The sequence below is a fragment of the Bubalus bubalis genome, chromosome 11 (assembly GCF_019923935.1).
Source record: "Bubalus bubalis isolate 160015118507 breed Murrah chromosome 11, NDDB_SH_1, whole genome shotgun sequence".
NCBI lineage: Eukaryota > Metazoa > Chordata > Mammalia > Artiodactyla > Bovidae > Bubalus > Bubalus bubalis.
The window spans coordinates 21332981-21357700 of record NC_059167.1 but is presented as its reverse complement, the minus strand read 5'-3'; the positions used below and the strand labels follow the sequence as shown (position 1 = coordinate 21357700).

The window sequence follows — 24720 nt, the reverse complement described above, 5'->3', positions numbered from 1 at the left end:
ACAAAGAGCATGAATGTTTTAATGACCTACAATGGACTCCAATACTTCACTTATAATTATCTAGAAAGTCAGAAAGAAGTATAATTTAAGTAGCATCCCTGCCTAAACCTTTTAATATACTGATCTTTATTTTTTAATTCATTAGGCTGCCTCTGGTCTCGGCTGGGACTCGCGGGCTCTAGCGTACTTTGGGCTCAGTAGTTGTGGAGCAGGCTTAGTTGCCTTGAGGCATGAGGGTCCTTAGTCCCCCAACCAGGGATCAAACCTGCGTCCCCTGCATTGGAAGGTGGATTCTTAACCAGGACAACCAGAGAAGTTCCTATTGACTTTTGAATACAATTCCAGAGAAAACCTGAATTATTAAAGTATATCAGAATCCCTATTATTAAAGCAAAACTTCTACCAATGATGTGATAGGTGTTTTTATTTACATATACCAACACACAAAAGATGAAATAGCCTTGCATCCTGCTTGCCACTTGCTTCCCGTTGTATATCTCAAGGTCCTCTCAGGAGTTAATGTTCAAACCATGAGAGGAATCCTGGGAGGAAAGCAGGCCCACTGCAGAAGCGGCTGTACATTCCTCCCAACACAGGAAGGGTACCTGAGGCTGCGCCTCCACAGTGGGGCTGGTTGAGGTGAGAAGTGGAATACTGTGAGGGTTTCTCCATGGAATCTATGACTGCGGTTGTCTAAGTTGAGTCTCAGAGGTATTAAACTGTCAGGTCTGAAGGCAGAAGTCCTCAGGATCGTTTACAGAAAGTTTCTTCTTCTACCAATAGGTGACCCAGAGGCAAAGTCTTAACTGAGATTTTGTTTTAAAAGCCTTCTCTTTCCACTCTGGCCTGATGCCATCAACAGCTTTCTTTTTCTGAATTCCTTTAAAAAAAAAAAAAAGTGCACATCTTTGTTGCTGCATCATATTCTGAATAGTGCCATTTCTTTTATTATTGTTCTCAACTATTACTTAACCTTATGATATACTTTTAACTTCTCATCTATTTATGAATTCTCTTAACTAGACTGTGAACTCAAGGGTACTTAACTTGATCTCTTCCTCCATAGAACTTTCTCAATTGCCTCAATTCTCAGTAACCATCCCTTTTGTTGTTTGCAATATAAATTTGACCCTAACTCGCATTGCCCTGTCTATGGAGGTAATTGTATACTATTTTATGTGTAAGTGTTCTCTTCCCAAATGGAGCAAAAAAAAAAACACAAAAAACAAAAACCCTTCAGGATGGAGGCTATGTATTTTGCTTCTTTGTAAAAGTGGTAACAAACCTGATGTCCAACAGACATTTGTAAAATTCTTATCAGATTATCCATGCTAAAAATTGGCACAACTGACTTCTTGAGTCCTGAGGGAAAGTTTTCATACTCTTGCTGCCAAGATTATGTAAAGCCTATAGCCTGCCAAGTATACGTAGAGGATGGAAATGATTTTCTTTAAGCCAGAAAACTAGTCTTGGTTCAGCTCTCATGAGTGCTTTAAAATCAACCTTCAATACCATAAGAACAGGAGGGTTCCCACCTCATTAGTGCCCTTGATATTCCCTAATATCCATTCATCCATAAGTTTTCCTCACAAAACATAAACCAAACTTTCAGAGCCCCTAAAACAAACAAAACTTTCTTCCTCTTCCTTGCAAAATAGTTCATTCATTAAAAGCCATAACCAGTGCTTAGAAACTTTCAAAAAAAGAAAAATCAGCAATCCAAACCGTTTCAACTTAACTGAATTGAAGGAGAGCTGATTTCATGGCCGTCCCGCTGGGGAGCAGTCCCTCTCTCTGAGTTTGCCTGTTAACAGAAACAGGAAAGACTGGTAGATGGCCTGAGTTTTTGCACTGGGTTGGTTTGGCCTCATAGCTCTGACTACAGTCATTCCAGCTGATCCTTTAACAGGATATAAGGTACCAAAAGAGTCACTACAGTAGTCCAGAGACTAGTAAGATTTACGTTTACATCTCCCAAGGTTTTTAAAGACTTGTTTGCACAAAGCTGGATTATGGCATTTTACCTCGGCTTTCACCACAGGTATTATGAAGAAGAAATAGTGTTCTAAGATTTTTAATTAGTTGCTTTAGTTTTCATTTTTTTAAATGACTCAGATTGCTATCCTCTTTTAAGTCTCACTCTATTACTCTTGCTACATACTGAATTCTTCTATTGAAGACTATCACTTAATCCTTACAGCAGAAACCTAGAAACTGGAGTTGCTTTCCACTTCTTTAATTCTCCATAAGGCATCACTATTATCATATCATACATGAATATGTATGTATATATATATGTGTGTGTCTGTGTGTCTGTATATATAATATTTGTTTTAAAAAGTAGAAATGTTCTTCTCATTCATCTTTGTTTGATACAAAGTAGGTGCCCAAGTAGGTATTAATAGTTAGAAATTAAATAAAAGGCCACAAAAACTTCCCAAGGAAGATCATTAAAGAGAAAAATCCTTTTTTCTTCTTATTACAGCTGGCCTTTGATGCATGCCAGGTAAGAAAAAAAGGAATACTGCAGGGTGATGGGAAGACTGGACCTTTCCCATTTTTTGGGTTGTAGCTGAACTTCTATTGGCGGTTCTAGTAAAATATATAACTCTCTGTTTGTTCTAGGCAAGTCCTTCTTTCGGGTTTCCTTCAGACACTGCCTTTACTCTCCCATGAGAAAATGAGGATTCAGAGATTTCGAATAGCAAGATTCTGGTTGGGTTGCAGTCTCTTGAAATCATGAGCTGGCTATGTAGAGGGAAAGTTATGGGAGACTGGCAGGAGAGGGTGAGAGAAAAAGAGAAATGTATCTTCTTCTTTGGGAGCACAGGAAGAAAGCAAGCTTTTCAAAGTCGTTGCCGGTATCTCATGAAGGCCCAGGCTGCTACCATGGTGAGGGCAAACACTGGCACCAGCACCATAGTTATGGGAATACCACTTGGCTCCCCTTCACCTTGAGGTCCTATGGGCCCATTCTGCACCTGTAACTGGAAGGGAAAGAAAAATGTTAACTCTAGTGACAATGTGTGTTTACCACAACTGCAGTGTCCAAGCTGACACATGACCTGGGTCAGCAGTCCCTGTATCACTCAGAGCTGTAAGCCCTAAGCACTACCAAACAGAAGGTGTCCTCTCTCTATCCTGAGTTGATACATCAATGCCACTGATTCTTTGGAAACAAAGTAAGTCTGATGGAAAGGCATTTAACCTTGCTGTGCTACTGACCTAAAGGGACCCAAGGGTAAGTCAGATAACCTCTTTCTATTTCTGCACTGTCTCCACTAAACTATATGTATACCATACCAGGAAAATGAAGATATGAAATGAAGCCTACTGATCCTATAGGAAGCCTGGAAATTACTGGGCAAGGGCAGAGGTGTCCATCTTTCTAGAAATGTTTATCGAGAAAGATTTATCAGTAGTCAGCGTGTAATAAGAGCAGATCCGAGTTAATGGGACAGGCGCAATGCCATTACTTAGAAATACTTTTCAATTCCTGAAAGGTACCTACTCCTTCTGAAGTTGGGGTCCTGTCCTTCATCCCCAATTCTGTAATACTAGGCAAAGATAAAGGTGAAACATATGGAATGGAGGTAAAAGATTCAAAGGTAAATAAGTTAAAAAATTTCAGATCCTAACAGTTATAATTTTCCATTGCCGAAACATTCCCTTTTGAGGCTGGTAATTTTTCTTCATTTCAGTCAATTTTGAAAAAGGTAGCCTTTCTTAACATCAAATTTTTTTAAAAACCATTAAAAAAAATTGAAGTATAGTTAATTTATAATGCTGTGTTAGTTTCAGCAAAGTGATTCAGTATATACATAAATATATTCTTTTTCAGATTCTTTTCCATCATAGGTTACCACAAGATACTGAATAGAGCTCCCTGGGTTATACAGAAGGTTCTTATTATTTATTTTATATATAATAGTGTATATATGTTAATCTGAAACTCCTAATTTATCTCTTCCCCTGCCTCCACTATCCCTTTTGGTAACCCTAAATTTTTTTCTATGTTTGTGAGTCTATTTCTGTTTCACAAATAAGTTCATTTGCATCATTTTTTTTAAACTTCACATATGAGTGATATGATACAGTATTTGTTTTTCTCTGATTTATTTCACTTAATATGATAATCTCTAGGTCTATTCATGTTGCTGCAAATGGCAATATTTTATTTTTTATGGCTAAGTAATATTCCACTACCACATTCAAACACACCCCATATCTTCTTTATCTAGTCATCTGTCACTGGACACTTAGGTTGCTTCTATGTCTTAGCTATCATCAACAGCACTGCTATGAATGTTGGGGGCGTGTATCTTTTCGAATTAGATTAACATTAACTGGTAATAGATAACTTAGTAACTGTGAAGCCGTCTTGTTTTAGTTAATCTCATTAGTCCATGAAACTCTGACCCCTCAATCTGAAAGACAAGACTGAAAAAACTACCTTTTCTATCTTCTATCCCCCCTATAGCTTTCATCCATTTCCTGATGAGATGTCCTGAGAGAACATGCTCAATAGAAAGACATGGCTTTTATAGGCCAGTCCTTGACCAGAACAATCTGTTTTGTTTGGAGTTATTTATGGATGTTTCCTTAAAAAATGAACTCACATGCCTTCAAAATTAACTCTAATCATATTAGAGTGTATGCCTACATTTGCTTGCCTTTATCTGTTGCAGATCAATACTTTCTCCCATGCTTTAGAAACACAGAAGGGACAAGGCAGAAGCAGCTGAATACTAGTATGTCTCCTACTGACCTGGTTTTCTAATCCATCACGCCCAGATTCTGCTTGCAACCCTGGCTGTTTTCTCAGGTATCTTTCACGCCTTAGGCCCTTTCCACTTCTTTCACTATCTCCTGTTGAATTCTTCAGTCTCTGAAGCCTCACTCAGGAGTTGGGTGAGGCAAAGACAGCATCAATTTAAGAACGAGCAACTTTAAAGACACAATGACCCTGTGTTATAAGTGCATTCCAAAGTCCTTCATGCTACAGGATTATGTCCACTCAGGGTTTTCTTCTTATCATGCAAATGATAAAATACTAGGAACTTAGAGGAGGATATAGGGATAGTTAGCTGTCTTGATCAAATTCTGAATCTCATTTCTTTTCTCCTGGAGCTCCCCTTTGAGCACTAGGGCTTTGGGCTTTGGTCAAGAGGATCCCCAAGTTGATAAGAAAAGCATTTATGATGATGGTAGGGAAAAGCTCATAGTGTATATCAAAAAACCCACCACGTCTGTCACTTAAGAGTGTCATAAATAAAAATGTTCAAGGAAAGACATATGTTTCCTCTCCTACTAAGAAATAAAATTGGCCCAGTTATATTTTCCCTGATTTATTTTAATTTGCTTGTCAAGCTTTATCTTTAGGGCACATTACCTTGAAGCTACCGGGTTGCAAATGTAGTTAAGAATTTCCTTTAGTGATTACAAGTCTCAGAAGACCCTTGCCTATGTACAGATAATCTCTTCAACAGAATGAGAGGGAAAGGAAAAAAGCCAAACACACTACTGAAGATTACACCACATAATTAATTCACAACAATGTCACAAAAACCTGGTGACGGCAAATGACACCTACCCTGTGCTGCACTCTCAGGGACACAGCATAGCCCGCGTTACGGAAGAGGTCCACAGCGTCCTGGTGCAGCAGGTTCTTTAGGTCTTGGCCGTTGACCTGCCAAAAACAGCAAGGAAAAGTAGTGAAAGATACAGGATGTGAACTCTCATAAGTCAAAAGATTTACTTACATGCGACCACAGATTTAAAAACAGAGACAATTCCAAGGGCTAGGAGAAGGGGTAAAGTTACTTAGAACTCAGAATAACTTTTTCATCTTCAAAGCTACCGGTCTTCCAGGTTACCACTCTATACCCTTTATATTTTTAATCCCTGGCATGGCCGGGCCAGCTTCAGCTCTAGAAATGTAACTCTAGGAAGCTCTCCCACAATTTAGTTTGATGTGGTATAAATCAACTAGCCTCTTCTATTGTTTTTGTTCTATTCTGAACAATTTCCACTGATTCCTTGGATATTCCTATCCTCCTCAAATTTACTAAAAACCATGTTTCTGTGATGATACAAACTTCTAAAAATGTTTTGGTGAAGCTGAGTCCTACCACCTAAAGGTAAGAGATGCAAAGGACTCTGCTATCAACACTTCTCAGTGTCAGGAGTGACACTGGCCACGAGCGATATCTAGTCTATGCTGTACTCAAGGGATACAGCATAGCCCACTTTATGTAAAATCTCCATAGCTTTTATACCTGGCAATGGCAGCAATCTATTTGGTAGGTTCTGTTCTACATGCTTTCATACATTATCTCATTGAGTAATCACAATCCTATGAGGTAGACGTTATTTTTATCTTGTTTTCATCGATTAAAAAAAAAAACTGAAGCTTAGCAAGGTTAGGTAATTTACCCAAAGTCATAGTAACTGTAGAAGCTAGGGCTAAGGGGTTTTATATCCTGGAAGGAACACTAAGGTGCTCTTGCCTCTTCCTGCTCGTTCTGCTCTGTTACTCCTCTGCCCTGACCCACCAACTCTTCTTTCCTCTGCTGAAGCTCAAGTCATTTACTTATTCAACCTTCTCATCTTCCTTGTCACCGTTTCTCTTCTCCAAGAGGTTCATAACTATCCCTCCAGTCTTTTCCCTGTCAATATTCTTACTGAATAACTCCATCATCACTCTGGCCTTATTAACTGTCTACCTTTCCAAACTGAAGGATTCCAGCTCTATTCCATTCTAGTCACCAACTGGCATAAGCCTTCCACTTCAACATTAGGCATGCTTCTGCTCCAATATCTCAAACTTAAAAAAAAAAAAAAGATAAAAAATCTATTTTCTCCGTATTTCCTATACCTCTGAAAATCTCCTCTGCATTCTCATCAATGCCTTTTACACATCTAGGAGTTCCTACTATTTCAAAAAGGCATTTGGAAAACTACTGGAATCCCTTATCACCATGATCTTCTACCATCTTTCCAGTCCTGGGCAACACACCGCATTTCCTTTCCTTGTCATCAGTGAGCTCAATATTCTGAGAGAAAGATACACAGTCACATTTTCCACCACAGACCCATGCGAGCTGGCTTCTGCTGTACCTTTACAACCCTTCTCATCGGGTGAACTCCCGAATACACATGCAGTGGGTAGCTGTTCCCAAGACCTTTCCTACCATCAAACTCCAATTCCATCTCTTTTCTTAGCAGATCCCTGTCTTATCTTTCTTGAGAATACTGAGAACTTACGACAAACATTCTCTCCATTTTCCTTCCTTTCCCCTTAAGGTTTCTTAATATCCTCTTAGTGCTGCTTTCTCCTTTTTTTTTTTTTTTTTAAAGAATTTATTTATTTTTGGCTGTGCTGGGTCTTCACTGCTGCGTGGGCTCTCTCTAGTTGCAGTGTGAGGGCTTCTCATGGCAGTGGCTTCTCTTGTTGTGGAGCACAGGCTCTAGGGTGTGAGGGCTTCAGAGGTTGTGGTGCATGGGCTTCCCCATTGGCTCAGCAGTAAAGAATCCGCCTGCAGTACAGGAGACGCACAAGATGCAGATTCAATTCCTGGGTCAGGAAGATCCCCCAGAGGAGGAAATGGCAACCCACTCCAGTATTTTTGCCTGAAAAAGCCCATGTACAGAAGAGGCTGGCTGGCTACAATGCCTGGGGTTGCAGAGAGTTGGACACAACTGGAGCTACTGAGCAGCAGAGCACGGGCTCAGTAGTTTTGGCTCCTGGGCTCCAGAGCACAGGGTCAATAGTTGTGATGCGTGGGCTTAGTTGTTTCAACACATGTGGGATCTTCCTGGACCAGGGATCAAAGCCGTGTCTCCTGCACTGGCAGGTGGATTAAATACCACTGGGACACAAAAGGAGGCCCTGTTCTCGGTTTGTTTTTCTAGGTCTTTCTTCTTACATTCCTCTCTTGTTCTCTCCTCCTGTGGTTTGATGACCATCTTTAGTGTTGTGCTTGGATTGCTTTTTCTTTTTTTCTCTTGTGTGTGAGAAAGAGTGTGTGTGTGTCTGTATTTATTGTAGTTTTAGAGTTTGCTGTTCCCATGAAGTTTTGATACAGTTCTGTATCAAAACTATATATGTAAAAGGTTGTTTTAAGTTTCTGGTATCTTCCCTGCTTTGAGAAGTTCCTTTAGCATTTGTTGCTGGGAAGGCAAGTGTAATCTTGGTCCTCACGTGAGTTTCCTTTTGCCAACAGGGAAGAAAGACATTGGGTGACATCAGACAAAAGAAGAGCACAGGCCAATGATACCTTTCAACCCTCTTAGTTTTCTAAAGGTATTCTAAGAGGTCAATTATTCTAATTGCTTAAAAAAAAAAAAAAAAAAGCCTTTTAGAAATGCAAAGGGAATTTCATTTTTAAAGAATCATTTCTCATCCTTTGCCTAAGTATGTGAGAGGTAAAACAGCTCCATAAAACTGATTCTTTCTCTCTTGAAAAGTATACATCTCTCTACTCTAAAGCTGAATTTGCTTTCTAATATTTACCTCCTCTAAGTGTTTTTACAGATTCCAGCTCATACAGACTAACTTCCAAGTGCTGTAGATTTTAATCCTAAATATATGTGGAATCCACTCTATTGTCATCCTATTAGGTTGGTGCAAAAGTAACTGTGATTCTATACAGTGGAAATTTGCCATTTGATATTGGGATATATTCTTAAAGAAATGTGGCTATGCTCTACATCATTTAAAGTGCATTTCCTGCTTTATGTTTTTTTAATAGTGACTTATTACTTACTGTTTATTTTATATTTATTTTAGACTACAGAAATGATTGATGTTAGACAAACAGAAAATTCAAAAAAATTTTTTATTTGAGTTCAAAATGGGTCATAAAGCAGTGGATACAACTTGCAACATCAGCAACACATTTGGCCCAGGAACTGCTGATGAACGTACAGCGCAGTGGTGGTTCGAGAAGTTTTGCAAAGGAGACGAGAGCTTGAAGATGAGGAGTGCAGTGGCTGGCCATCGGAAGTTGAGAACCAACTGAAAGCAATCATAGAAGCTGATCCTCTTACGACGACACAAGAAGTTGTCCTAGAACTCAACATCGACCATTCAAGGTCATTCAGCATTTGAAGCATGTTGGAAAGATGAAAAAGCTTGATAAGTGGGTGCCTCATGAGCTGACCAAAAAACAACAAAAAAAATGTCATTTTTGAAGTGTTGTCTTCTCTTGTGTACGCAACAAAACAAACCATTTCTCGGACTGTGACATGTGACGAAAAGTGGATTTTATATGACAACTGGCGATGACCAGCTCAGTGGTTGAACTGAGAAGCTCCAAAGTACTTCCCAAAGCCAAACTTGCATGAAAAAAAGGTCATGGTCACTGTTTGGTGGTCTGAGGCCGGTCTGATCCTGGTGAAACCATTACATCTGAGAAGTATGTTCAGCAAACTGATGCGATGCACTGAAAACTGCAATGCCTGCCTCTGGCATCGGTCAACAGAATAGGCCCAATTCTTCTCCATGACAATGTCCAACTGCTCATCGCATAACCAATGCTGGAAAAGTTGAACGAACTGGACTACGAAGTTTTGCCTCATGGGCCATATTCATCTAACCTCTTGCCAACTGACTACACTTCAAGTAGTCAGGTGCCTGCAATTTTTTGCAGGCAAAACGCCTCCACAACCAGCAGAGGCAGAAAATGCTTTCCAAGAGTTCATCGAATCCCAAAGTATAGATCTTTACCCTACAGGAATAAAAAAACTTATTTCTCATTGGCAAAAATGTGTTGACTGTAATAGTTCCTATTTTGATTAATAAAGGCGTGTTTGACCCTACTTATAATGATTTAAAATTCATGGTTTGAAACTGCAGTTACTTTTGTACCAACCTAATAATATAAACCAAAGGTTCGCAAGGTATGGTCTCAGGACCAGCAGCATTAACTTGGGAATTTGTTAAAAGTGCAATTTATTAGGCCCTATTCTAGTAATCGGGTGATTCTGAAGTTTAAGTTAGCTTTAACCTAAATTGCTTGAAGCTTTCTTCACACCCAGTCTACTTACCCTACTTAATCCAGTCTATGCATCCAGACTCCATCAATGATTTTCCATTTACTGGAGTAGTGATTTTCCAAAGACATGTTTGTTGACCCATTACAAAAGATAGTGAAGTCAACCCAGTGGGTCAAGATTAGAATTTAATTTTAAATACGAGAAATAATTTTAAATAAGTGAAATTAGAAAACACAACATATCAAAATGCATCACATACAGAAGAGATAGGTATTATTTTGTTTAACTTTGCTTATGTGTGTGTGCATGCATTTCCCATTACAGGTCATAATCTGAAATGTTTGAAAAACACTTGCCTATAGCTGTGCTTCTCAAAATTTATCCACAGGCTGTTTCCTGAGACTCTGCATTTGTAATAAACTCCCAGGTGATGGGCAGATGGTCCTTGGACCTCAATTTTACTACCAAGAGCTATTTAACTGAGAAATCTTAGAATACTGCTAAACTTGTTACTTCAGTTTCCTTAACTCATGGTATTGTAAGTTGTATTAAACTTGAGATATGATAGATTTGCAACATGCTAGAAAATTTTGTTAACTGAATGATCAGTGTTAAGATTGTGGTATTCCAGTTAACTGATGGGGAGTCATATGATTTTTTGCTTTGACTATGGCTGACTGCAAGGAGATCCAAGCAGTCCATTCTGAAGGAGATCAGCCCTGGGATTTCTTTGGAAGGAATGATGCTAAAGCTGAAACTCCAGTACTTTGGCCACCTCATGCGAAGAGTTGACTCATTGGAAAAGACTCTGATGCTGGGAGGGATTGGGGGCAGGAGGAGAAGTGGACGACAGAGGATGAGATGGCTGGATGGTATCACTGACTCGATGGACGTGAGTCTGAGTGAACTCCGGGAGTTGGTGATGGACAGGGAGGCCTGGCGTGCTGCGATTCATGGGGTTGCAAAGAGTCGGACACGACTGAGTGACTGATCTGATCTGATCTGATCATCAGTATTTAAAAATGAGTTTGCCATTTCCTGCCTTAGAAAAGGAGTAAACTGAGTTAAAATAAGTCTTCTTGGATGATTAATAATTTTGGACGGCATTAAGATAATCTAACATTTAGGATAATGTAAGAGTTACTGGAGTGCTAACTATAGGATAATATAAATGCAGATGTGTAAGATACAGAGAAAGAATGGATTCAATTTAGTAAGCACTGATCTCAGATTATACTCTGGATAATTTAATTCTTCCCCCAAATCTTGAAATGAATTACAATTTGGGGGGAGGGATCCCCTTTTTTCATTAAAGGAAAAAAAAAATCTAGTTCGAATTAATAAAGTCAAACAAAAAAAGTCAGTTATGTTATAATTCATTCCTAATATTCTGCATTTGCAATAAGCTCCTAGGTGACAGAGCTTCATTCACAGAGCAGCTAGCTTACTAGATGCTTCCTCTGTGCCAGCTACAGGTGTACATGGTGCTAACAGAGATGAGAAAACAAGGACTTTTCCTTAGAGGTACTCTGTCTAAAGGATCCTGCATATTTCAATGTCTCTGTAACTGACTGGATGAGAGTTTCTAGTTTCCAACTGATCTCCTAAGTGAAAAGTGAAAGTGTTAGTTGCCCATTCATGTCTGACTCTTTGTGACCACATGGCAGTAGCCTGCCAGGCTCCTCTGTCCATGGGATTTCCCAGGCAAGAATACTGGAGTGGGTAGCCATTCCCTTCTCCAGGGGATCTTCCTGACTCAGGGATCAAACTCGTCTCCTGCATTGCAGGCAGATTCTTTTACCATCTGAGCCACCAGGGAAGCTTTAAACTAATAGTCAATAATTACTCACATGAAATCTAGGTCACTTAACGATACTTCTATTAGTTACCAAAAATGAATATATACTAAAGAAAGGACATATTCTTAGTCTGATTACCTAGCACCAGATATAGTCGGAGCAAATTTTACAACATGGAAAAATAACCATGTGAGGAAAATATGGAAGTCCTTAAAGAACAAATGGGAATACAGGCCAATAAATAATTTAGCATCATTTTATAGAGACTCCAAAGTTAATTATAAATGAGCACTTAAGTACATCAAAGAGATAAAGCAAGCTCAAGAACAGGTGGAACCATTTAATGGTTAACGCTTAACAAGTACACTTAAGGATACAGAGGGAACAGGATGGTGAGGCAATGTTTCTTAAGAAACGGGATCTAGAATTTAAATTTTGCAGCACACTCTTAGAAGGGGAACTGGAGACAAAGAATGTAGCCCTAGATAGAACAGAGAACATGCTGGCCTTTTCTTCTTGTATGAGCTCCGTCTTTTCTTTGGTCTTCTCTATTTCTCTCAGTATCTGTCTTATGATGAAGGCAAAGAATAAGAGGGGCCCTGTGGTGAGGGTGACTGCATTCCCTGAGGTATGGTGCAGTACGGAAGAGGGTTGTTGCTGTGGTTAGTCGCTGAGTCGTGTCTGACTCTTTGTGACCCCATGGACTGTAGCCCACCAGGCTCCTCTGTCCATGGGATTTCCCAGGCAAGAATACTGGAGTGGGTTGACATTTTCTTCTCCAGGGGACCTTCTCGACTCAGGGACTGAACCCATATCTCCTGCATTGGCAGGAAGATTCTTTACCACTGAGCCACCAGGGAAGCCCAAACAATAGTGAGATACCATGGGTGCTCAGTTGCTAAGTCATGTCCCAATTCTTTGTGACCCCATGCACTATAGCCCACCAGGCTCCTCTATCCATGGAATTTTCCAGGTAAGAATATTGTCTTATATTTTTGCCTTTTGTTTGCCTGGCATTTTCTCTTCCCTTCTTTTACATACCTCTTCCTTATCTGGCCAGAACATAAACTTGAATCATTCTTTGGAATATGTCTTATATATAGTTGCAATGTTTTATATCTTACAAGAGATCTTTATAATAAATTTTTTATATTTTGATAAAGTCAAGTTCTCTGCTATAAATTTTAAAGACAATTGAGCTGAGGTTTTTAGACATCTACTTTTCTCTTCATTGACATTTATCTCCTACCATATCTTTTAAAAACACTTGAGTGGCCTTCCAGTAATTTCTTTTCTCTCTGAGGTGATGGTTCACGTACGAAAGGCTCCTTTATCTTGGCTTAGGTCTAATAAATTCTCTCACATTGAGGTGTATGTCCTTTTGTTCTGTCATTTTACCCTTAATAGAAAAGACTAATTTCAGTTTTTATGTAAAACCATACATAAACCCTACTAATTCACCATGCAACTTTCTCTTTAGGATGAAGAACCCCAGCTCCCCATTTATCTTTTAGGAGACAATATAGTATATGGGTTAAGAGTAGAGGTTCCAAATTTGCAGACCAAGTCCTCTGCCATCTACTAGTTATATGACCTTGGGCAAGCTGTTTGACCTCACTAAGCTTCCTTAGCTGCAAAATACACATAACAATTATATCCACCTCGTAGGGTTGCTATAATATTAAATAAGTTTAAAGTTCTCAGTATACTGCTTGGCATAGAATGCTCAAAACCTTTAAACTATTCTCATTTTTCAATGATTTATCTTTAACCAAAGCCTTTTGAATAATGACTCTCTTCTTAACCCTACTTTTTTCAAGTCCCTCTTCACCATGAAGCCTAGTTCCCAGTATTTTGAAGAGAATGCAGTTATGTGTCAAAACATTACACTGCATAGTCTCCAACCACATGCTACACTTGAATCTTAACAACCAATTCTCAAGTTTTCCTAAACACATCACTCAAGTTGACGTCATGTTTTTAGAATGTCTTTTTCCTAGGAGCAATAAGAAATAAACTGCTCCTAAACTTAGGTAGATTATTATCTTTACCTCACAGATTAATAAACAGGGCCTAGGAGACAGTAAAGAGGCAAAACCATCAGTGAGAAGGATTAAAATGGGGTATTACCATCCATGATGCTATTATTTATATTCTAGATCAGCCAACCTTTCCGGGTGTTCTTAAATTTCTTAACTTGTTAATTTGTTAAATATATATGTTAAACACTGAGCTAGAATATAAATGGTTAAAAAAAGATGTCGTCTGAGCCCCTGACGAACTTCCAGAAAATAATAAAATCAATGGTTACCATGTAGTCAATGCCCTCTTAGAGACATTAGCAGGGTGAAGTGGGAGCACAGTGGACAGATAACCAAATTAGACTGCATTCCAAATTTCCTCTAAATAATGAGTTTAAAAAGGGTCTTTGAGTCTAAAAGGACACAATTTCTACCTTCCTCTTTTATCTCCAATTTTGGAGTAAAAGAAGACTCACTTTAGTGTGTTTAATCAACAAAAGGAAGTAAAGAACAACAAAAAATGTGAGTTTTAAGTCCCTTTCCCACACACCAATCCCTCACATTCTGGATTTAATTTGCCTTCTCCATTGCGTGAGGTACTATCCTCCATGCTCTATGGCAGGGCTGTTAAAGATAACTGATCGAGGTCCCTCTTACCAAACTCTGCAATCTGGATACAGTAAGTCCCCTACATACGAACGTTTAAAGATGCAAGCATGTGTTCGAATGTCCAGTCACGAAAGGCCTGATGAAACTGCAGCTTGCCCTCCATCTCCGATAGCTGAGCATCCTTCAGCTCTATCATCTCCCACCTCTTCTCCTCCTCCAATAACTCTGCTTGCCTGTTCACTCACTGTCAGCCCCTGTATGCCAGCTGCTGTACTCCTCTACTTTTCAAGGTACTGGACTACAAGATTTAAAATGTTTCATTTTCTGTTTTTAATGCATTACTTGTGTGAAAAGTATTATAAACCTATTATAGTACAGTACTATGTAGCCAATTGTGTTAGCTGGGTACCGAGGCTCACTTTGTTGGACTTACGAACAAATCAGCCTTATGAACTTGCTCTCAGACTGGAACACGTTCGTCTGTGAGGAAATTACTGTATTTCCAGATCCAAAAAGGCAGGCAGGAATCTTCCCAAGGAAGGGGTTGGGGTTAGGCACTAGTGTCTAAGGAGCCAGGGACAGTGAAGGAGGCGGAAGCCAGTTCTCACCGAAAGGATCTTATCACCCTCCTGGAGCCGCCCATCCAGGGCCGCAGCCCCATTCTCTTTGATGCGGCTGACGAAGATGCCACTGTCGTTGGAGACATACTGCTGATCTGTCCCACCGACGATGTTGAAGCCCAGCCCTAAGAAAATCATGGAGGAGTTGTAAAGGAGATAGGGGTGAAGAAGGCGGAAGGAGGTTAAAGAAGATAAGGAGAAAGAGAAAGGAAAGGCCTTGTGGCAGGGGTAGGGGTTAGGGAGTGGTGGTGGTGGGTAAGCAGGGTGGGGAAGTCCAGACTGTGATGTAGCTGGTGGCTAGTAATGGGCAAGGTCAGTGATCAGTATCACTAACAGAGGTCAAGAGTACCCAGAGTTACTCAATCAGACCAGGCAGGGCTAAAAATACAAACACAGTGATCAACATGGTTAGTTGAATACAAAAAGAATAAAAAAAATTTTTTCCAAGTCATTAGCACTGTGACGGCTCACAGTAAGTGGTTAATAAATATCACCTGTCATTATAATGACATGAAAGGCTCCGAGAAGCCCTGCAGGAAAGCACCCTGCTCAACTTTAGCTCAGCCTCTCCCCAGCCTAGCTGCCTGCAGAGCCACTGTGGAGCTCGCAAGATGCATCGTTGCACAGAATGTATTTGTCTTCATCAGTTTACACTGCTTCCTGAAAGCCAGACAGCCTCAGCCCCCTGACCCCACCCCTGAGAGCAGAATCAGGGCAGGAACCCAGGCCTCTTGGCTCTGAGCTCTAAGCTCTTTCTTGCCTTTATGATACCTCTCTACCCCCAAAGCACTTCTCCCAACCAATAAACAAAAGAATTAGGAGCCATTCTCCCAGGCTCCCAAGACTAAGTATTTCACATTTGGATTCTTCAGCACTTAGTGGTCAGCTTTTCGGACCACAGGCAACTAAGGCAATTCTAAGATGTGCTGCTCATATTTGATTTAGATTCTGCTCGTAGCATTTGGAGGATCCAAAATACTGACTTTCCTGCTTAGTAGAAGCAATGCTTTTAACTAGTTGGCAAATGAACTGTTCCTTATTGAGAGGGAGATTCTTAAACAAACCTTCCCCTGTATATTTCTCCCAGCCTTCAGAAGAGTTTGTGTATGGTGGTGCTTTGGAAGAAATGGCCTTGGGAGTTCATTTATTTTGTTTTATTTTGAATTGAGGTGGTGGCAGGGAAAGGTAACTGATAACAGTTCATGACAGGACTAAACCACCAAATTCATTCTTCTTTCCTTTTATGCCTCAAGTGCAAACAACTACATTCTTGGGTATAGTGACTATCACTGTGTGTTAGTCTTTATTCACTGTGTGTGTGTGTGTGTGTGTTAAGTTGCTTCAGTCGTGTCTGACTCTTCACGACCTTATGGACTGTAGCCCACCAGGCTCCTCTGTCCATGGGATTCTCCAGGCAAGAACACTGGAGTGGGTTGCCGTGCCCTCCTCCAGAGGATCGTCCCAGAACCTGGGTCTTATTTACTATAGATAACTAATAACCTATTGATTAGCAACTACCCATTTCCTGTTCTTCTTAGCCCCTGGCAACCACCATTCTACTCTTCACGTCAGTGCGTGATTATTTTAAACAGGTATAAGGTTTCAGTTTTGCAAGATGGAAGTTCTGGAAATCTGATGTACAACACTGTGCCTACAGATAACAACAGCCGTATTAGATATTTAAGAAACTGTGGAGAGTAGACCTCATTTAAGTGTTCTTACCACAATAAAATAAAATTGAATTTAAAAAAATTAAAAAAAAATGGCTACCAAGGTACTATTTCCAAGGACCAATAAATACGTTGTGGAAAGGGCTTCATTTACAAAACTACTGTTATATGGTTTCTATCTATGCAATAGAGAAAAGCCACTTTTTATCTATGCAATGAAAAGAAAAGAAAGAAAATAGGGCCTTCTTTACATCTGGTGCTGTAGAATTCAAAGACACAGTGCAAAGAGAAAAGAGACAGGAAACACATATATCAGGAAACACATAAAACAGATATGAAAAACATTATCTGGCAGCACAACTGGAAAAATACAGCCATAATCACTAGTCTACTACTGGTTTCAACAGAACACAGACACTTGAAGGGATGAGATGAAAGCCTAAGTGAACCTCATCGTATTAACATACGCACTAGCAAATCAATCTATGATTTAAGGAAACACATGGCCAAAGAAAGCAGCAGCAGGAGATGTCTAATTGAAATAGCCTACCTCCTGTACAGAGTATCTGCAGCTAGAGAATGAAAAGGATACATAATACAAAGAACTTCTGCTGGAAGATGACTACTTCAACTTCTTTAAAGGGTAGATTATAAAAATTTTAAGTTACTAAATGGTTTCTCTCAGAAAACTCTTAATTTTTATCATAGTGGGTAGATGGTACTGGAAACGGGATGGGAGGTAGTTCAGATCAGATGGAAAGGTAGGTGGAGCTTGATTACAAAAGGCTTTGAAATACCCTTAAGACCGTGACAGGTTTCAGCAAGGTGCGCTGAGGCCAATCAGCCTCTCTCAGTACTGGGAGAAACAATTTGGAGAAAAATTTTCAATGAAATCCAATATCCTCACCAAACAATAGAGTTGCCTCTGGGAATCTTGGGAATAGGAATTATATGTTATGTAGCTGAATGCAACATAGTAATTAGAAAGAAAAAGGACACTGCTGCTGGGTATTTAAAACTACAGAATAGTGATTAAAAAAGAAGAGTGGAAAAAAAAATCTTCCCAAAATTTTCTATATACAAACAAGTATAGTCTACTCCTTCCCCCACCACAATATATAAGCATATTTATAATGCTACACTTATTGCTACATCAATTGTAAATGAACCACACCACTTAATATGACAACTTTTAGACTAACAAGAAGTCTCCTTCTTCAGCTACAACATTTACAAACTGAAGTGAAGTGAAGTGAAGTCACTCAGTTGTGTCCCACTCTTTGCGACCCCATGGACTGTAGCCTACTACGCTCCTCTGTCCATGGGATTTTCCAGGCAAGAGTACTGGAGTGGGTTGCCATTTCCTTCTCCAGAGGATCTTCCTGACCCAGGGATCGAACCCAGGTCTCCCACACTGTAGGCAGATGCTTTACCATCTGAGCCACCAGGGAGGTCCTTACAAACTGAACTTACCTTTAACTTGAACCGTCGCTGCAATAAACAAGAGTCTCTGAAGCACTGAGGAGCAATATTACCAATTCAAGCCCAGGCCCCATGGATATCTACATAATCCTCAATCAACTTATTCATTATTGATCATTTACTATATGTTAGGCATTGCATTATATTCTGAGGAAGACATAAAGCTAAACTGGACAGTCTCTGCTTGAACAACAAATAGAAATATATCCTTTTTCCTGTCCCTCTTAGAGTCTGCAAAAGTAAATTAAAGTCAGATGACCTGGCCACAAATTCAACTCCATAACTTACCCAATATGTGTACTAAAACAAGTCAGTGTACCTTTGATCCTCAGCTGCTTCTTCTGTAACCTAAGGATTATAAATTCTGTCCTCCCTAACTCAAAAAGTAGGGTCCAATAACATAAAGTCTGAAATAATCCTTTATAAACTATATAGTGGTTGCTACATGGAGTAGCTCCTTTAACAGCAGTTGCCAATAAAACAGTAGTGCCTGCTACACCCCCAAAGTAGACAATCTGATGGAGAAAGGATGAATGAACATAAAGTACAAATGTGAAAAATCCTGAAATAAAGGAAGACAGATTAAAATGTCCATCCGTCTATTAATAGGATAAGACTGGACTGTGGGACTCAATAAACTTTTATCCTTATGGAAATTAAGGCTGTCTATTACCTGTGACCCAGACATCTCCCTCATTGAGTAATTTCTAGCAATGGCAGTACTGAAAATATTCAATAATCAGGCCAGTACATGCATCAATTCAGATGTCAGCTGGAAACAATCAGAATGGGAAGGCCTATCCTAGTATACAACCGATGATTATTGGCTCCGTCTAGGGAAAATCTTCCATAAAGTGGACCACACATCTTGGTTTGCCAGGGAATCCTGATAAACACATACTGTCCCCAGTGCAATTAAAATAGTCCCTTTCAATTTCAAAAGCATGTCAATTTGGACCAATGTGATCATTTTGTCAAGGGTAATGTTAGAATATATTAATTGCTGCATGTTTTGTAGTAGTGAGGACCTGACGGCAATTTAGGTGTTCATCCTTTGGGGAACAGGTAACTAAAAAAAATTAAAACACAGATGCAATGAATACTCATACACAAAGTAACCATTTTAAAATATAATGTTGATATTAATAGTATGTGTATATGCATGCTCAGTCACATCCGATTCTCTTGTGACCCCATGGACTGCAGCCCGCCAGGCTCCTCCATCCATGGGATTTCCCAGGCAAGAATACTGGAGTGGGTTGCCATTTCCCTCTCCAATAGTATAAAATCTTCTTAAAAACATGTCTATGTGGAACAGTGTTACCTATTTACAAAAATGTATACATATTTAAGACACATTATCTGTGAGGGAGGGATAGAAGATAAAGCTTAGGAATGAAAACCAAAAGGGACTTTGAACCTACTGATGAGGACAATTTATTATGGAGCTGAAGTTGCTGTCATTCAGTTGTTTAGTCGTGTCTGACTCTTTGCAAACCCAGGGAAGCACGCCAGGCTTCCCTGTCCTTTACCATCTCCTTGAGCTTGCTCAAACTCATGTCCATTGAGTCAGTGATGCCATCCAATCATAATGTTCAGGGTCTTTTCTAATGACTCGTCTCTTCACATCAGGTAGCCAAAATACTGGAGCTTCAGCTTCAGCATCAGTCCTTCCAATGAATATTCAGGACTGATTTCCTTTAGGATTGACTGGCTTCATCTCTCTGCAGTCCAAAGGACTCTCAAGAGTCTTCTCCAACACCACACTTCAAAAGCATCAATTCTTTGGTGCTCAGCCTTCTTTATGGTCCAACTCTCACACCCATACATGACTAATGGAAAAACCACCGCTTTGACTATACAGACCTTTGTTGGCAAATGTCTCTGGTTTTTAATCTGCTCTCTAGGTTGTCAAGCTTTTCTTCCAAGGAGCAAGCATCTTTTAATTTCATGGCTGCAGTCACCATCTGCAGTGATTTGGGAGCCCAAGAAAATGAAAATAAAATAAAATTAATAAAAACAACAAATAAGATTGTTTCCCCATCTATTTTGCCTTGAAGTGATGGCACCAGATGCCATGAGCTTAGTTTTCTGAATGTTGAGCTGTAGGCCAGCTTTTTTACTCTCCTCTTTCAATCTAGAGGATCCTCAGTTCCTCTTCACTTTCTGCCATAAGGGTGGAGTCATTTGCGTATCTGAGTTTACTGAAATTTCTCCCTGCAATCTTAATTCCAGCTTGTGCTTCATCCAGCCCGGCATTTTGCATGATGTACTCTGCATATAAGTTAAATAAACAGGGTGACAATAAATATAGCCCTGACATACTCCATTCCCAATTTGGAACCAGTCTGTTGTTCCATGTCTGGTTCTAACTGTTGCTTCTTGACCTGCATACAGATTTCCCAGGAGGCAGGTAAGGTGGGCCTGGTATTCCCATGTCTTGAAGAATTTCCCACAGTTTGTGATCCACACAGTCAAAGGCTTTGGTTTAGTCAATGAAGCAGAAATAGATGTTTCTCTGGAATTCCCTTGCTTTTTCTATGACCCAACGGATGTTGACAATTTGATCTCTGGTTCCTCTGCCTTTTTTAAATCCAGCTTGAACATCTGGAAGTTCTCGGTTCATGTACTGTTGAAGCCTGGCTTGGAGAATTTTGAGCATTACTTTGCTAGCGTGTGAGATGAGTCTAATTGTGCGGTAGTTTGAACATTCTTTGGCATTGCCTTTCTTTAGGATTGGAATAAAAGTTGACCTTTTTGAGTCCTGTTGCCACTGCTGAGTTTTCCAAATTTGCTGGTATGTTGAGTACAGCACTTTCACAGCATCATCTTTTAGGATTTGAAATAGCTCAACTGGAATTCCATGACCTCCACTAGCTTTGTTTGTAATGTTCCTTCCTAAGGCCAACTTGACTTTGCAGTCCAGGATGTCTGGCTCTAGGTGAGTGATCACACCATCATGGTTATCTGGGTTTTGAAGATCTTTTTTAGTATAGTTCTTCTGTGTATTCTTGCCACCTCTTCTTAATATCTTCTGCTTCTGTTAGGTCCATACCACTTCTGTCCTTTATTGTGCCCATCTCTGCATGAAATGTTCCCTTGGTATGTCTAATTTTCTTGAAGAGATCTCTAGTCTTTCCCACGGAGCTCAAGGGTATTAATTAATTCAGTACTGGCATCTACTATCCAAAAGCAGTTGAAGGGAGAGGGAGAAAGAAAAAGGCAGGGACTCAACAGACTTTTTAAAAAGTGAATAAATGAAGACATACTCCATAGTGAACCCTGGTTATAATGAGCCAATAAATTTTTAAAATGTCATCAAGATTAAAATGGATTGCTTGGTCTCTAATTTGGAGGAGAAGTTTAAGCACAAAAATGTACAGATGGCATAAGAATGACACCATCATATGACTGGGAGAGAAAGAAAGTGTGTCTCGTTTAAGAGCTTTGTAAAATGAAACAAGAAATGCCTTCCTGGGGCCTCTTCCTGTCTACAGGCTTGGATCTTGAGCTTGTTTACAAATAAGACCAGCAACTAATAGTTATTAAGTGTTTACCAGGTATAATGCCATGCACTCTACATACATTATCCCATTTAATCTCCCCAATAAACACATGAAGAGGTTATCACACTTTACAGATGAACTTAAAAGTGTAAGGCATGAAGAGATTAAGTGACTTTTTAAAAGGTAACATAGCTAATTCTTTGTAAAGCTCTGACACTAAGTTAGGATGTTTGATTGCTAAGTGTAAGTTTTAAACCATTTTGCTATGCTGTATCTTTGTAGAAAATATGAACAACTGCATTAGAAAAAAAGTTTGCATAAATCAACTTGTTTTGGGGGCTGGCTTGAATAAGCAATGTTGGGATAATGACTGTAGAACAGTCCTTCCCCCTATCTACCTGAAAGTTTTTCTATCCCAAGATAATCTCAATAATTTTCCCTAGATACCAGTCAAGCTCTATTGGTCACACAACCCACTATTCATTTAATCATTTCATGGCAAAATATATGTAGCATAAAATCAAGCTCTAACGGAAAAACAACTTACTGTTTGTTTAAAGGTAAAATATATGCAACACAATATTTAACACTGTAACCATTTTAAAGAGTACAACTCCGTGACATTAAGTACATTCACAATGTTGTGCAACCATCACCATTGTCCATGTCTGCAACTTTTTCATCACATCAAAGAGAAGTCTCCATCCATTAAAAATAATGTCTCTCTCTCCCCTTCCCCTGGTAACAACCTCTATTATACATTCTCTCACTGTGAGTTTGCCTATTCTATATACCCCATATAAGTGGAACTAGACAAATTTGTTCATTGTGTCTTGCTTATTCCACAAAATATGTCTTCCAAATTCATTCATGTTGTATGATATATCAGAATTTCATTCCTTTTAAAGGATGACTAATGTTCCATTGCATGTACATACCACACTTTGTTTAGTCAACTGTCAATGGACACTTGGTTGTTTCCATATTTTTGCTACTGTGAAGAATGCTACTATGAACACTAGTATACAAGTGTCTGAGTTTCTGCTTTCAATTCTTTGGGGTATATATCTGGAACTGAATTGCTGGATCACATGGTAATTCTATGTTCAACAATTTGAGGAACTGCCCAACTGTTTTCTATCACAGATGTACCACATTTTACATTCCAAAAAGCATTGCCTATGGGTTCCAATTTATCCACATCTTCATCAATGCTTATCATCTTCATTTTGGGGGGGGTTTAGGACAATTAGTTATTCTGATTAATGTGAAGTGGTATCTCACTGTGATTTTGATTTTGATTTCCCAAAGGCTAGTGATGTTAAACATCTTTTCATGAGTTAATTGCCCACTTATGTATCTTCGTTCAAGAACTGTCTCAAGGCCTTATTTTTGAATGAGGTTGTTTTAAGCGGCCTTTATGTATACTGGTATTAATTCAGTATCAGATACATGCTTTGCAAATATCTTCTCCCATTCTGTGGGTTATCTTTTACTCTTTTTATAGTCTCTTTTGAGTCGTAAAATTATTAATTTTGGTAAAACCTAATTAATTTTTTTCTTCTCTGCCTGTGTATCTGGTGTCACATTAACAATATCATCAGTGAATCCAATGTCATAAAAAATTTTCCCTATCTTTTCTTCTTAGCTTAGCTTAGCTTAGCTTAGAGTTTAGTCTTAGCTCTCATATTCAAGTAGTTGATGCATTTTTAGTTAATTTTGGTATAAAATGTAAGGCAAGGATCTAAATTCATTCTTTTGCATGTGGATATCCAGTTTTCCCAACATAATTTGTTGAAAACCTGTCTTTCCCCTCACTGAATAGTGGTGGTGTCCTTTCAAAAATCATTTGACCATATATGAGGAGGCTCATTTCTGGGTTCTCTATTCTTCCCCACAGCTCTATACATCTGCTCTTATGTTAGCACCACAGTGTTCTGAATATTGTAATTTTCAGTAAGTTTTGAAATCAGGAAGTTGTGAGTCCCTTAACACTGTTCTTGTTTTCAAGATTGCTTTGGCTACTAGGGGGTCCTCTGAGATTTTATATGAGTATTAGGATCGGATTTTTGTATTTCTGTAAAAAGGCAGATGAGATTTTGATAAATACTGAGTCTGCAGATCACTTTGGATAGCACTGTCACTTTAGCAATAGTAACTCTTCTATCCATGAACATGGAGTATCTTTCCACTTATTTATGCCTTTAATTTCTTTCAGTCAAATTCTGTAGTCTTCAATGTACAAGTTATTGTCTCATTAGTTATTTCTAAGTATTTTATTATTTTTAATGCTATTATAAATGGAAATGTTTACTTAATATCCCTTTCAAATTGCTCATGTAAGGAAACTCAACTAATTTTGTGTTGATTTTGTATCTTGCAACTTTGCCAAGTTTGCTATTAATTCAGGGATTTTTTTGGTGGAATCTTTAGAATTTTTTACACATAAGACTGTACCATTTGTGAACAGAGACAATTTACTTCTTCCTTTCCAATTTATATGCCTTTCTTTTTCTTGCCTAACTGTTCTTGATAGAATTTCCAACACCATCTTGAACAGAAGTGGTGAACCGAAGCATACTGTCTTGTTCTGGATCTTAGAAGAAAAGTTTCTTATACCAAGTATGACGTATCCATATATGGATTCTTCATATATGACCTTTATCATGTTGAGGAAGTTTCCTTCTATTCCTCCTTTGCTGAGTGGTTTTAACATGGAAAGGTGTTTAACATGGAAAGGAAATTTTCTCAAATTCTTTTTCTATATGTTGGGATGATAATGTGGGCTCTTTTTTGTTCATTCTATTAATATATTGTATATCAACTGATTTTCTTATATTGAACCATCTTTGCATTCTTGGAATAAACTGCACTTTGTCATGGTATGCTATGCTATGCTAAGTCACTTCAGTTTTGTCCAACTCTGTGCGACCCCATAGACAGCAGCCCACCAGGCTCCCCCATCCCTGGGATTCTCCAGGCAAGAACACTGGAGTGGGTTGCCATTTCCTTCT

At 39.1% G+C, this 24720-nt stretch overlaps 1 protein-coding gene across 2 annotated transcripts in view; it reads right to left on the bottom strand.

The window, feature by feature from the left end:
• Positions 1 to 406: 406 nt before the first annotated feature.
• The window catches only part of LOC102393802 (synaptojanin 2 binding protein), a 37463-nt gene continuing 13149 nt past the window's right edge, over positions 407 to 24720 (bottom strand). The window contains exons 2-4 of one of the 2 annotated variants that reach the window (XM_006056132.4): positions 15037 to 15173; positions 5594 to 5689; positions 407 to 2987 (exon numbers count right to left, since the gene is read on the bottom strand). In XM_006056132.4, the coding sequence (XP_006056194.1) occupies positions 2847 to 2987; positions 5594 to 5689; positions 15037 to 15173 (374 nt within the window). In that variant the 3' untranslated portion in view covers positions 407 to 2846. Of the gene's footprint in view, positions 2988 to 5593; positions 5690 to 7625; positions 9160 to 15036; positions 15174 to 24720 lie in introns of those variants that run through there. The other variant, XM_044924798.2, reaches the window with a different exon arrangement.